Genomic DNA, 15,222 nt, shown 5'->3' with positions numbered 1-15,222 from the left:
AGTTTGAGTAGAACTCCAAAAAAAGGCAGAAACTTTAGGGATAAGAACAAAACTAAATGAAACTATGTGGTAGGAATAAAATTCCTTTCCCTAGTTAGTAGCTCATCCCTATATTTGTTATGTTTTTCCCCTGAAAAGGATGTAAACAAGCAGCTGGACATGAGTAGCCTGCTTTCATGCATGTGTAACAATGTCCTTACTGTTTAATTTTATCCAGATTGTTCATTGTACAGTGGGATCACATGTTTAAAAAGCAGTCTTGCAAACAACCCCACAATTAGCAGAGAGACTTTCCTCACTTCCAGTTCTTGGACTTAGTCACCAAGGCTAGTCCACTAGACTACAGATCTGTTGGCACAGTTACAGTGCCAATAGGGGTTGCTATTCACTCTGCTCAGGTAAACTCTCGTGAAAGCAGTAAGTGCTGTGAAGTACTGGTATGCCGGGGACTGCACCAAGCACCAAAGGAAAAACCATAAGCTTATGCTCTAAGCGATTAACAGGAAAAAGCGTTAGAATTACTCAGATGGACAAGGCCTGCTTACATGAGGAAGGCTCCACATAATTGGGCCAAAGTATTTCTCAGCTAAATGTGACTTTGCTTACGTGTTATGCACTGGAAGATTTCTAAGCAAATAATAACCATTCACAGTAAAGTTCTTTTAAATATCTGGCAGGATCCCAGCTTCCCCTTTGGAGTGTCTCTTCCGAAGGAGGAAGTCCCCAAAGCCATTTCTGAAGCTTTGAAGATATTTTTTCCACAAGAAAGGATTACAAAAAAAGAAGAGAAAAAGGAAAGGAGAGAAAAGCTTGTTTGATCATAACTGCATTTGTATTGCCATCTAGAATTGCATGTTACTACAATAGAATGAAGATATATGAATTATGCCAGCATCAGGTTTTATTTATCCATTGGCCCAGAAATTAAGTGAATTTGAAATTATATTTTTGGAGAAAATAGAAACTAAATGCATTATGATAAACTCCAAACCACTGGCAACTTTATAACCAATGGAGGCAAGTCCATAATGAAAGTTATGCCTTAAACCCAGAAGGCACTTAAGTACTCAGGTAACTCAGGGCATCTTTACACATGCTCTCAGGAGCTGCTCTAATTAAAGTGCCCACAGCATCTCATGTATTCAGCATCCCACACTTCAAAATGACAGCCAGGGTGCCTTAACTAAAGCTCATTCGACGAGCTTTAGTTAAAACACCCCACCACAATTTTGAAGCATGAGGATGCTGACTACATATGACACCAAGGCAGCTGGAGCATGCTAATTAACACAGTCCATCAGGTCTGCTCCGATGTGTTCTAATTAAAACATGTTGGAGCAGGTGTCAGACACATGTATTGATCCCATTAAGCACTTGAATTCTCCCCATTTGCTTCAGCACCAGTGGAAAATCCTGTATAATACCATAATGACTCAGAACGAAACATTACAGGTCATTTCAACAGACCAAGATTTTCCAGTTGAGCTTGACCCAAAACAAAATATTTTATTTCGGTTTCCCTGACAGTGAATAAAAAATGTTGGCAAATTTTGATTTTGGAATATCATGTTTTCTATTAAAAAATAACTCTGATGGAAAAGCCGTAACCATCATTTATTTAAGTCCCAATTAAGTCAACAGGATTTGAGTTAAGCATGTGCTTAAGTGTCTTGCTTATAGGGTGGTGAAATCCTGTTTTTTCACTGGAGCTAGGATTTCATCCAAATTGTGTACTCATTAGGTCAGATTTAGCTTAGGTTCTTTGCCATCTTTCATTAAAGAAAATTTGTCCATGAACCACATGGCTGATCTGCTTTTGGGTAAGACAATGGTGGCAGAAAACAGTCTTAGTGGCTAATGCAGCTTCCAAAATGAAAGGATCTGCTGGCTTAGGATGAGGTCTTAGGCAAGGCAGCCAATGAAATGTTGATTCAGTGCCTTAGTAAACTCAGGGCACCCCTCAGAAAATGCCAGCTCTTACTTTCTTCTTTTTTTGAGTACAGGAAAATACTAGACAAGTTTTTGTGTTGCAAAGAACTCAGAAAGACCACAACAGGTCAGAATGGTTTTGATACTGTAAGTTCCTATTTGAAATCTCTGGGTTTATTATGTAAATAATGTGTAGGTGTTTGCACACCTGGCAGTGCTAATGCTATGTGGTATCCTGCAGCATCCTTAAAAAGGTATCACAGAACCCTGGCAGAGAATCACTGGCTTAGAGATTTTTTCTGTTATAATGCCTGATCAGATTCCTCTATTGATAAATATATCTTCTAGTATCTTTTATCTGATTCATTATCTGTTGTGGGCAAATTCTGCTCTCAGTTACACTAGTGTAGTCATCAATGGCTTAATGTCTAGTTGGAAGGAGGTGTCAAATGGGGCTCCTCAGGGGTCTGTATTTAACATCTTCATTAATGATTTGGATGATGGGATTGAGTGTACACTTACAAGTAGGGTAGAGTTGCAGACACTCTAAAAAGTAGGGCTTGGATCCAGAATGATCTGAATAAACTGGAAAAATGGTCCAATATCAAACAGATGAAATGCAATAAGAGCAAGTGCAGAGTCCTGCATTAGGGATGAAATAATTGAATGCACAAATACCAGCTGGGGAATGATTGGCTAGGCTGCAGTGCTACAGAGAAGGACCAGGGGGTTACAGCAGACTGTAAGTTGAACATGAGTCAACAGTATGCTCTTGCAAAAAAAAGCCAACGAAATACTAGATTGCATCAACAGGGGTATCTCTTGCAAATCAAGAAAAGTGGTTCTTCTGCTCTGTTTGGCACTGGTGAGGCCTCACCTGGAGTACTATGTCCAGTTTTAAATCCCACACTTCAAGAAAATGTGGACAGATTGGAAAGAGTCCAACAGAGAGCAACCAAAATGATTAGAGGTATAGGATTCACAGATTGTAAGGGGTTGGAAGGGACCTCAGAAGAGCATCAGGTCCAGCACCCTGCACCAGGCAGGAAAGACAGGTGGGGTCAGGTGACCCTAGTAAGATGACTATCCAGTCTCCTCTGGAAGATTTCCAGGGTAGGCAATTGCACCACTTCTGGAGGGAGCTTATTCTACAGTCTGGACATCCTGACTGTGAAGAAGTTTTTCCTAATGTTGAGTGTGAAACAGTCTTCCAGGAGTTTGTGGCCATTACTCCTGGTTTTCCCCAAGGGCGCTCTGGTGATCAGTTGTTCACCGAGCCCCTGATGTACTCCCTTGACATAGCAGTAAACTGCTACCAAGTCCCCTTTCAGCCTTCTCTTTTTCAGGCTGAAGAGTCCTAGGTCCCTCAGACTTTCCTTACATGGCTTGCCGTGTAGCTCATTTAGCCTTCAGTCAGAGCAAATAGCAAGAAGCCACACCATTCTGGACTGAGACAGCTTTAGAAACAGTTCACATTGTCAACCACACAACAATGCAACACTGGGGATATATCTACACTGCTACTTATTCCTGCCTTTAGGCCCAGTCTATTGCCCAGACTTACTGTCCATGAACATTAAAAAACACCTTAGCTCACAACTCACCTTCCAGAAAAAAATCCACCCTGCCCCTGGATGATCTGTGTCATGTCAGGTTGAACCTTCCCACTCCTGCATCCCTGCAGTGCATTGACCCAGGCCCCAAGAACAGGAAGTCAACCTGCAGCAATCCCACAATTCCTTGTTCCTGGCATCTGGGCCTTCTATACCCTACTTGCTGTCTCCATTGCCCATAATTACAACCAAGTGCAGAAGGAGAGACAAGTTGCAAGGTGGCTGATTCCTAGAAGAGCTCCATGGGTGGAGCTCCTGCTGGGCAATATAGATGGGGATTGGAGACTCTTATGGATTGTGTTAGTTGAAGGCAACCCTCAGGGCAGTATAGACTTACCTTCTGAGGCCTATATCAGGAATCCAACCCCCGGAGCCAAGTAACAGGGGTCTAGCATACCCAGAGTAGAAGAAAAAAGAAAAGAGTCTGCAGGAAAATTGATTTTTTCCTTGCCTTCTATCCAGTTGCCTTTCAGAGCTCATGGGATAGCTCCTGCAGCTGTAAAAACAAGCCTGAGCTAGGACTTTAACTTCTTTAATGGACTCAGATCCAACTCGAGATGAAACTAGCATTGATCTCTTTACATTCCCCCTTCTTGCATGTATTTCTACACTACATATGCATAGAAATACATAGAAATAGAAAGGCTGACTTCACTGAATGGGTGATGCCTACCATGGATACTGCAGAAGAAGGGGCAGAGAGAGGGCCCTCAGCCTTGGCCAGTTCAGGAGGCTGGAAATATTAACGCCCTATGTAGGGAGTATACCAGCTGCTCTGTGACACATTGGTTAACCTATGCCACAGTCCCTGAAGTAGGCCTTAATTGTAACCAGCTTGGTTAAGGTGACTGAAAGCTGGTGCCTATTCCCTTTTTAAGCATCCCCCAGATGCAGTCAGACAGTACCTGTATGTGAGAGGGAAAATGAGGTCTGGCACTAGGTTCCCCACAGAAGGGCTAGTACATTTTTCTGTGTTCAAGCCTTGGGACTTATGTAATTTCTTTGGCATGAGACTGTTGAGCAAAACATGTTCCTTAGGTCTGTTCAAAATTATATGCTTTCCTGGAGATCCAACTGCAAACATGACCTGAGCCCGAGGTGACCCTTTTCAGTCTGGGCTGAGGGAAGGGCAGACTATCAGCACAATGGCTGCTAACAGACCTGAAGAAAAAGGTGCTTTACCAAAAGCAGCAGCACGTTCGTTTGACTCGGCTCTGCAGTGTCTGTACAGATTGGGTGCTTCAGCGGAGCTTTTTGGCACTTTTATCTAATAGCTGAATCAAAGCACTCTGCTGAAGTGCCTCACCTATACAGACGTTGGGCAAGCCAGGTCCAACTAACCACTGCCTCTTCTGGATATTCACTGGGCTCTGCACAGGAGTGAGCCCAGTTTAAAGTAAAGTGCTGGGTTTTTTTATCAGGGGTTTAGGTTGTAGCCGTGTTGGTCTAAAGACATAGACAGACAAGGTTCCTTGGGTGAATTTGATATCTTTTATTAGACCAACCCAAATAGTTGGAGAATAGTTATTAAGCAAGCTTTTGGGTTCAAAAACCCTTCGTCAGGCTAAGGAAGTTTCAGCAGTTGGTTCTTCCTGGATGGAATAAAAAGTGAAGTTTTTTTTATCCACATTTGCAAGCAGCCTATGTACCTGGAACAGATCCCACACCAAACAGTCTCTCTCAGAGTCACCACTGAGCCCTGGCTTCCCCATTGCCTGTTTGGGCCACTGCTCACAATCCCATCTGCACCCACTCAGTTCTGCAGACCTGTGTGTTGGTGGGGTTTTGGATTCACTCCCTCCTACCCACAAAGAAAGGGGAGTAGCAGCCTGGTGGTGGGTGCTGTCTCCCTGGCACAGAAGTACCTGTGGTGTAGTGTAGAAATCCCTAAGATCCCCAAGCTGGCCTGGCTAGCTACAACAGCACAAGCAAATTTACCCTGCTCTGATGATCACAATAACCTGCAGATGAGAATAACAGAGCTCTTTGCTCCTTTGTGCAGGCATGCAGCCAGTCTAGGTTTGAGCCCACATTCAGTCCCCACAGCTTCCCCTAAATAAACTTCTTATACTGTTTCTCCTCATTACCTGCTTTTTTGAGCAGGGGCCTAGAAGAATGCCGAGAGACCTCTAGTTCTGACTAGGGGAGGTCTCAGAACAGGCTCCAGTTCTCAAGCACTCCCTGCTTTCATTGGTTGTTACCCTCAGTCTCAACACAAAATGATCCACACCTGCACTGTTTGAAGCCAGGCCCTTGGTGAAATCAGTTGTATTGCATTGTACAAACAAAGGGAATTCAGAGAGGAGCCCTTCACAACCTACCCAGAAAGAAAATGCACATAGATGAACAGGAATGCAACACTCGCCCTAAGCTACAGGTGGCAGGATTGTACACTGGGGCTAAGTACAGATATTCAAAAAACCTGGGCCTAAATTGATTCCATCTTTGCCGGGTAGTTTAAAAATGAATAGACTGAACTGAGAAGCAAGTGAATAGAGAGAAGTCCTCCAGGCTTTTCCCCACTTCCTGCTCAAGCTGGGGGGTCACGGAGGAGGGGTAGGAGTTTGGCCAGGCCCAGCAGGCCTGTTGAGTATGACTGTGGGGGGATTAAACCCCCACCTTGGCCTGCATAGTCCCCAGCAGGGGTGTGCCTGGAGTGGGGGAAGCAGCCCCTGCCAGGCTTTTCTCCAGCTCCCCGCTAGAGGGAGGGAGGTCATGTGTGGCCAGACCCCACCCCTGGGCCAGCGTGCTGAGTTGAAAGGGAGGGGGGTTTAAACCTCCTCTCCCACTGGCACAGGACTCTAGCTGGCATCTGGCTGGCTTTGCTTCTCTTACTGTTCCAGTAGCCAGCATGTTGAGGTGGAGGACAGGGAGGGGGGTTAAAACCCCCCTCCCCCCCACCCATACAGGACCCCACCTAGGGTCTGCCTGGCAGGGGAACAGCAGCTCTTTCAGGCTTTTCCCCACTTGCCACTCAAGCAGAGGGGGTGTGGGGCACAGCCAGATGCTTACCCTGAGTCAGCATGCTGAAGCGGAGGGAAGAGAGGGGGTCCCAAGGAAGGGATCTGGGACAGAAGTTCCATAAACCTGTTTGACCTAAATCAGTTAAGTCTGATACTACATTCAACCAGGTTTATCTTAAACCAGTTGGGACCACTTTGAAAGTGGTTTATGAGCACTGGTCTTCTGTTCTGTTACAGGTTTCTGCCCCTAGCCTGGGGGTTTCTATCATATTCCAGGACCCAAAGAAAGGGCGACTTTCATAGATTCATAGATGTTTGGGTTGGAAGGGACCTCAGTAGATCATTGAGTCCAACCCCCTGCCCTGGGCAGGAAAAAGCACTGGGGTTAGGTGGCCCCAGCCAGGTGCATGTCTAGCCTCCTCTTAAAGACCCCCAAGGTAGGGGAGAGCCCCACCTCCCTTGGAAGCCCATTCCAGATTCCAGCAACCCTTACCGTAAAGAAATTCTTCCTGATGTCCAACCTAAATCTGTTCTATGTCAATTTGTGGTCATTGCTCCGTTACTCCAAAGGGTGCCCTGGTAAATGGAACATCTTCTATTCCTTGCTTCCCCCCCAACCCCCTGATGAATTTGTAGGCAGCCACAAGATCACCTCTTAGCCTTCTCTTGCAGAGACTTCACTGAATGGGTGATACCTAGGATAGATACTACAGGAGAAACTGTCTGAAAACAGGGGGTAGAAGCAGACTGAGGACCCTCAGCCTTGGCCAGTTCAGGGGGCTGGAAATGTAAACAGAGCCCTTGTGATCAAGAGTATTAACTTCATGCAGCCACAGGTCAGGAAGCAAAACCCATTTTGGTTTGTGCAGCAGCTCCTTGGTTTCCCATTTCACAGTTACTAGAGCAGAACAGGAGAATGGGATTGCACTGATTTTATTTCCATTTGTTTTTTTCTCAGAGTTCGATTTCAAACCCCACTAGCCATGTTGTCCTTTAGGGCTCGTTAGCTAAATAGCTCCTGCAAGAGACAGCTACATTCATAGGAATGTCTTTGCATGTGCAATGTAAGAAAGAGGGGGGAGGGCACATTTAAATTCAAACTGTGTATGTTTTGAACTTGCAAACCTTTCATGTGTGATCAATCAATGCAGAGTGTTCTCCTGGCCTGCTTAGCTGCTTGATACAGGCCAAACCCCTCAGGAGAGTTTAGGAAAGTTTATTTCTCTTCACTTCAATACTAGAGAGCTCTTTGCTTGCAGGCAGTCTTCTGCCAGGAAAGAAACGCTTCTGATTTTTAAATAAATGGAGAAAACTAAGCTTTTCTTCTCTTCTATAATTAGAAGGAATCCAGTTTTGATAATAGGACCCACTCTTTGCTCAAAACTTCAAATGAGCCTGGACCTACTTAGTTGTGAAGAAGTTTTATTAGCTATAACTCCCTTGCACTTGGATATGTAGATGCACCCTGAGAAAGACTGCTCTTACCATAGCCCATTGTTAATTTGAAGCAGAAAATACTGATAGTTGCGTGAGAGCTTGTTTTTGGCTGATTTGCAGCCTCATTTAGCAGGTTTGGGGCATTTTTGCCCTAGACTTTGAAGGCAATTTCAGAGCCAGCAGCAGCTGAGAGCTGAAGTAGAGCAGGGGAATGTGTGAATCATTACTGATTAAAGGAGCCAGTGGGAAAGTTAAAATACCAGATGCACATCAGGGTAAGAAGATGCTGGGCCTTTTGCAAAGGGTGATGAAAACAGTGGCGCAAGTTACACAGAAGTAGCTGGCTGGAAAATAGTAAGACAATGGGATGTTCTTTGTTCTGGCCATCAATGTGCGTGTAAAATGAGTGCAGCTTACAGTAGTGTAATTAGAGGTTGGCAATCAGGGCACCAACCACAAGTGCTGACCTACAGGGTATGCCTGAAAGGTGGCCCTGCAAGGAGTCTGCTACAGCAGCACCAGCCCCATGGGGACACTGGGGCTGATGGACAGCAATGTGGTCGCAGCAGCAGGGGACTTTGAGTCCTCAGAGTAAGTCAAATCAGCCGCCCTGACTACTGTCTTGCTCTCCAGCGCTTGGCACCCCTCACTCCCCTTGTTCAGCAAGCTTTTGCCCAGGGTGCAGAGCTTCTTACTTACACCTCTGGTAGCTTATACCCCATGCAAAAAAGGGAGCATGGTAGGAAAACACACATCTAGCAGGTTAGGCAGGTAAGATAAAGTAGCAGGAACCCAAGCACAATTGCCTTTCTGCCCTATTTATATCTGACACAACACCCCTGTTTGGCTAGGGACAGACATTCAAAAAGTCTGAGCCTGCATTGATTCAGTCTTTGCAGGTTAGTTTAACCTGGCTAGGCTGAACCGATTTGTATCTGTACAGACATCCCCTCTGGACTGAGGAAATGCCAGCATATGCCTGCAGTGGCTCAGGCTAGAACCAGGAGGATATAGAGCAGCCCTCCCTTCCCTTCCACTGAACTAAGCTGGGGGGGGGGGGGGGGGGGCATGGACAGGCCCCAACAGGATACTCTGATTAAGGAGGGGTTCCACACACACACACACCCTCCCTTGCTGTTGATAACAGAGCATTTAGTTACACAGCAGGGAGTTACACAGGGAGTTGTTTCAGGGGTGTACTTGGTAGCTGTGTTGGTTTGAGACAGGAGGTTGTTAGCATTTCTCATCCCATCAAACAAAACAAAAGTCTCTCTCATTAGTTCAAGCTATTCTTAAACAGCTTTTTCCAAGGAAGGAACAGAGGGACATTACCAGCTACCTGTTGGTTAGCTCCAAGAACCCCTAAGCCAACGCTGTCTTTGTCCCATTTCCCAAAGCATGGACCATAGCCAGCATGTGGTATGCTAGCTAATGCTGAGAGGTGTCTGTGTAAGGCAGAGGGGAGCAGGGAATCCCTGCTTGAGCAGAGTGTGGTTGGCAGTGGGGAGTGTGCAAGAGGAAGCCAGGCAGAAGCTGCTGTACCTGCAGTCTCAGTCAGAGCTCCAGCCAGGGAGCAGGGGGGAAGGACCAGCCCTGCTGTGCTGGAGCAGAGAGCAGAGCCCCACCCAGGGTTGCAAAGCCTCTGGGGTGCTGGGGAACTCTGGTTTAAGTTAAATCAGGAAGGGGTCTGGGACAGACATTGTATAAAGCGGTTTGACCCAAATCAGTTAAGTCTGATACTACATTCAACCAGGTTTATCTCAAACCAGTTTCAGCCATTTTCAAACTGGTTTATGTGCACTGAACATCTGTTCTGTTACAGGCTTAAACTAGTTTCTGAGCACATAAACCGGTTTATGTGTAATGTCTGTCTCCAGCCTGTATGTCTCTGAATAAGCTGGCACTTCCAAGGAAGTTTGCAGCAGATCTGAATCTGGCTGCCTGAGCAGATAGATGTAGCTGCTTTCTGGCATTAGAAGAATAACAAATGCATCTTTAGGAATTAAATGTTCTGCATTTGCTTTCTTACTTGGGAGGTGGCTTTTGCTTTCTTCAGCGGAAGCTCTGCCAGGGCTAGAAATGGGCTCACTAAGGGCCAGAGTCTCTTCTGTCTGTTGTGCATCTAAGAGGACTCAGATACCTATGTGCAGTCCTATTTCACCCTGTTCAAGTCCTGAAAATCCATTAACACATCTACTTTTATAACACTCCATCATATGACCTTTAAGACTGAATAAAAAAGCAGTGAAGAAGCGGTGGCAGACCCACCCACCTTTTATATTATCTTTTTTCAGGAATTTTAGCACAGTGGAAGAGAATCACACTTTGGCACCTAAGTCCACTTACACAGCTACTAGTGTGTATAGAATCTGGCCCTTTGTGTTCAACTTCAGTGACAGGGTTGCCAACTCTGACTGAAGCTATTCCAGATTTTTTTCCAACATATTATATTAATTTATTTTCCTAAAATTTCCTATTAAAATCTCCTGAATTGCTTTCAGTAGTCACTGGGACATTGATGCCGATTCTGGTAGACTCCCGGTCAATCTGGGAGGGTTGGCAACCCTATTTAGTGCCCCCACCACTGCTTAGCCTGCAAGCTATATATTGCTTGCAGGAACTGTATCTTGCTCCTAGAGTGAGAATACTTTGCAGTAGCCACTCAGAGACCTGAATGAAGTCATTCCTCAGATTTAAGCATGTTTGGTCTTGAACAGGCCTGATCCTTTTCAGAATGTAAAATGGAAGTAAATTGTGTAAGAGTCCCATATCCCCCTGTTCCTCAGTGACACTTGCATGCTGTGCAGTAGAAGAGGAATATAGCAGCATGACAGAAGCATAAACAGGACAGAACTAAATCTGGCCCTGAATAGATGGATATCCCCTATCTATAATAGATGGATATTCCCCCTGACCTGTGGGAATAAGAGTTCTCCAGGGATATAAATCAACTTAGTTCTGCTAAACTCAAAAGAAGCCAAAGGTTTACAACAAATGAAAATCTGCCTGATGGCTAGTTTTATCTGTTTAAACGTAGTTTAACCCAATTTTTCCTTCTGTTGTTGTTCATTCCCTCCCTCTTTCCACTCTCCCCCCTACTCAGCATGAGTTCTTCCGGGTGTCAGCCCTCACCCTGCCTTCCATGTGGCACAACAGAAAAATGTCAAGTACATGTTACCAACACCTGAACCACAGTGGAAACTTCATTCCGTCTCCAGTGAATTTATAATGTTTTGCATTTGCCAGCGGGAAGGGGGGAGAGATTGACTCATTGAATTGCATTTTTTTGTGTTCCAGAAAATACAGCTGTGATATCTATTTCAGCCAACTCAGCTTCCTGACAAAATGCATTCCACGGCTAGCACTAATTCCCTAGGGAAACCACCCCTCTCTATTTATAGGGAAGGGTTTAATCCTGCTGTCTAGCAGCAGTATGAGGTCATCAGAAAAAGGTAACGTCTAATAAATGCCTAATATTCAGGGTGCCAAGAGCCTTCCAACATGAACATTAAATTAGGGCAATTAAAAAAATGTTCTCCCACCACTTCCAAGAAATTGTCTCTTTGTCGGCAGATGACAAACCTCTCAAAGAAAGAGCTGGTGTCAGGTAGGATTAGTAAAAACTCTAAAGGCAGGCAGAATGTGTTGGCTTGTGTGTTTAAAATGGCTCATGGTAGTTGATTCTAGACTAATGGTTTGTCTGGCTAGCTAAGAGACCAAATGAAATCTGTTAACCTGGAAGGAGGTTTCAGCTATATGAATATAGCACCCTTACATAAAACCTGGTGTTCAGCTTCCCACCCAGAGCTATTGTAGTGGACAACAAACTGTAAAGTGGTTTGCTTTGTTCTTGTAAGACCAGGACACCTTACCAGGAAGTTCCCTGAATAGGAGGTTTATAACAGGTTAAGAAATGATTAACAGATGTTTTATGCTATATAATAATTCTAAATTACACCAAGTTTCCCCCTAAGTAACATCTAAAGAGAGGCTTTTTTTAAAGCTAGGCTGAAAAATGAAAGCAAACCAAAGCAATCATCCTCTTGGCGTCCTTGTTTATTTCATCCCAGATACTGTTTCAGAATTGTCCTTTCAAAGGTGTATTTCCTTGTCTCATAGCATACCAGTGATGTAACTGAGAGGACCCAGCTGTCTTCATGATGAATGCAGATATTTTCCATGCTCAAGAATAATTCCAGCTGCTTCAGTTATTACTTTTTCCTCCAGATCCTGTTTCAATTGGCATATTTAATACTGACCATTATTAAATATATTGGAGCTTGTAAGAAACAATTCCTCATAGGACTGCAGACAAGAGTTACTGTACAACAAAATGATTATGTCCTAGCCAGGCCTCAAAGGCTCTTTAGAAGAGGTGGGGCAAGGTTCTGCTTTTAGTTGTGTTAATGTAACTCCATATTGAGTTTATTAATTGAACCATTCAGACTCTTTGATGCTCTAGCTTGGGATCAGGATGGGCTGGGGGAGATGTGAATGCAGCATAGCAAGGCTCTGTAAACAGGGAGAGTTAATAAAAGGAGTCTTGTCCAGACCTCCTTCACCAGAACTGCAGTAGGCACAAGGCTGGGTCTCAGAGAGGAGCAGAAAGATTTATAGAGGACACATACAATTAATGCTATATAGGTTTATTGCATAGTAAACCTGCACTGGCTAAGCATCTATACGTGTGGCCATTTGGGAGCAGATTTGCTCCTCCTGGAACTAGCCTGCTCCCAGCCTCCTCCAGCCCTGTGCCATCCCCCTCTAGCAGCCAGGGGAGCTGGAGGTTCCAGCCACAGCTGCCTATGGCCAGGGGCCCTCTTTAAAAGCCAGTCCTGCATACTGCTCCCTCGCCACCTGACTTCCTGGCCCAGAGCAGTCTGCAGCATGCTGCCACAGCCCTCTCTGACTCTGTGCCCACTGTGTGATGGCTGCTCCACCCCTAGGCCCCGGAAGCAACAACCCATGCCCTGGGCTCTTGTTTGCCACTTTGCTCACTGTACTTCACCACCACCATGACTGTTGCCTGGCCCAGGTCAGTCTTGGCCCTGCCTCCCCTGCTGTGCTGCATGGCCACCTGGCCAGGCTTACCACAGCATTTGAGGCCCCCTGCCACACTGTTGCTGGCCAGCCCCCAGGCTGCTGCCTGGACCCCAGCAGGGACTCCAATGATGCACATGTGAACACCACCACCAGTGCTGTCCATGACCTCCTGGGGTTCCAGCCTTGTTGCCTGTGGGCCCATCTGTCCAGCCAGAACTGGTGACTACACATCATCCAGAGCACCTGGGAGAATGAGCAGCAGCTGGAGTCCTTTTGGATGACCTGAGCTACCTTCCAGGAGTCCTCAATCAGCTCCTGCTGCACCTGGAGTGGCACGCTACCACCATGTGGCTTCCCATTTCCATGGAGACCCAGCTGGCCATCACCATGCTCAAGCTGGCCACACCCTCCAGTCTGCACTACATCAGCCACCCCTTCGGCGTGGGCAAGGCAACTGCCGGAGAGGCCATCCTGGAGGTCTGCAGCACCCTCTAGGATGTATTGGGCACGCTGTGCTCTGGGTCCACGACCCCCTGGAGGTGGTGGCAGGGTTCCACAGCCTGGGCTTCCCCCAATGCTTCGGGGCCATGGATGGGACCCACATCCCCATCACCTGCCTGCCTCAAGGTGACTGCCCCTCCTACAGCCAGTGGGGCTTTCATTCTGTTGTGCTGCAGGCCATCGTTGACTACCAGGGTGCCTTCACCAATGTGAGCACTGGCTGGGTGACTAGCACCCATGATGTCCACGTCTTCCACAAATCCAACCTGCCAGACCTGCTGGAGAGCGGGCTCTTCATACCAGGGGTGCCAGGCCTCTAACTGGGCAAAATGACAGTCCTGCCCCTCCTCATTGGGGATCCTGCCTACCCGGTCCTCCCCTCGCCCATGCAGCCCTACACCAGCCAGCTGGACCCCCCCCAGACACATTTCAACAGATGCTCGGGCCAGACTTGCATGCTGATTGAGTGCGCGTTCGGCCACCTGAAGGAATGCTGGTGCACCCTCACCACCCACCTTGAGCTCACGGAGACCAACGTCTCACAGGTCATTGTCACAGCCTTTGTGCTGCGTAACATCTTTGAGGCCTAGGGGGAGTTCTTCTGCAAGGTGTGAGCAAAGGAAGTGCATCAGGCAGAGGATGCCTGGCACTGGGAGTGCCAGCTGCGATGGCAACAATAGTGATGTCCCCTACCCCAGCCAAGGCCCCAAGCAAGCCATACACCTGGCAGTGGGGCCCAGGGACCAGGTGCAAGAGGCACTGGCAGACCACCTGCTCCTACACTTCCCACTGTAGGCTACCCGGATGGCCAGCCACAGACTCCAGGCAGACCACGCACCCCCAGCACCATGCTCACTGCCATTTTCTCAAAACTACTTTATTCACCTCCACAAACACAGAGCCCATCCCCCGTCCCTCCCCAACAACAGTGTCCCTCCCCTGCCCTCCCCAACAACAGAGCCCTTCCCCCCACCCACAGAGCTCCTCCACCAACCACCCAACTCACCACTAATAAAGCACCCTCTTCACAGAATATGTACAGTGTGTTCTGTGTGCCCTTCTGGGGTGGGGGGCAGTGGGCTGGGGGGTACCTTTGGGACAGAGCCCAGGGACAGGTGTGCAATACCCTGGCCTCTAGCTGGACCCCTGCAGGTGTGCATGCTGCAGCAAGGCCAGTGGGCAGGGGCTCACCTGGGGGCATAGGCCAGCCGCTGCTCTGCTAGTGCAGCTGGCTCCCCCTCCTGTGGCCAGCAGCCAGGGCCACTGGGGCCTGCACGTGGTGCTGGTCCCACTGCAGGCAGCTCCTGCTCTGAGGCCACATGGAGCTGGGCTGAGCAGAAAAGGTGGGCCCAGGTGGTGGGGCAGCTGTCAGGGGACCTGCAGCAAGTGCCAGGGCAGGGGGACCTGGCTACTGGAGGCACCACTGCACCTCAGCCAAAGCCCATTTGGGGGCTTGTGGCTGGCCAGTGGGCAGAATGAAGGGCCAGCACCCAACGGTCTTTTTCTGTGGCCTCCACTGCCCCGGCCACTATGGCAACTTGCTGCTTCTGGGCCTTCACCATCCTCTTGGGCACTGGCAATGCGTATGGGGTGCATGCGGGTGTACACGTACCCCCTGCAATCGGCCATGCATCCTTTGGAAGTTCCAGCCGTGAAACTGGACGTGCTGCTGGAAGTACACTTCCAGTTTTGCTGCTGGCTCAGTGATCCAATGCTGGGGACCACCCCCCCCAGTC

General features: G+C 47.4%; 1 protein-coding gene across 5 annotated transcripts in view; it reads left to right on the top strand.

Moving 5' to 3' along the window:
• SLC24A3 (solute carrier family 24 member 3) overlaps positions 1–15,222 on the top strand; it is a 452,298-nt gene that overhangs the window by 415,523 nt on the left and 21,553 nt on the right. The window contains exon 16 of one of the 5 annotated variants that reach the window (XM_019491042.2): positions 12,062–14,513. The exons of 3 other annotated variants lie outside the window; for them this stretch is intronic. In XM_019491042.2, the coding sequence (XP_019346587.2) occupies positions 12,062–12,103 (42 nt within the window). In that variant the 3' untranslated portion in view covers positions 12,104–14,513. Of the gene's footprint in view, positions 1–677; positions 1,601–12,061; positions 14,514–15,222 lie in introns of those variants that run through there. One more of the 5 variants, XM_019491038.2, reaches the window with a different exon arrangement.

This window comes from Alligator mississippiensis, chromosome 1 (assembly GCF_030867095.1).
Source record: "Alligator mississippiensis isolate rAllMis1 chromosome 1, rAllMis1, whole genome shotgun sequence".
NCBI lineage: Eukaryota > Metazoa > Chordata > Crocodylia > Alligatoridae > Alligator > Alligator mississippiensis.
Note: the sequence above shows the minus strand (reverse complement) of the source record. Positions and strands in the feature narration are given on the sequence as shown.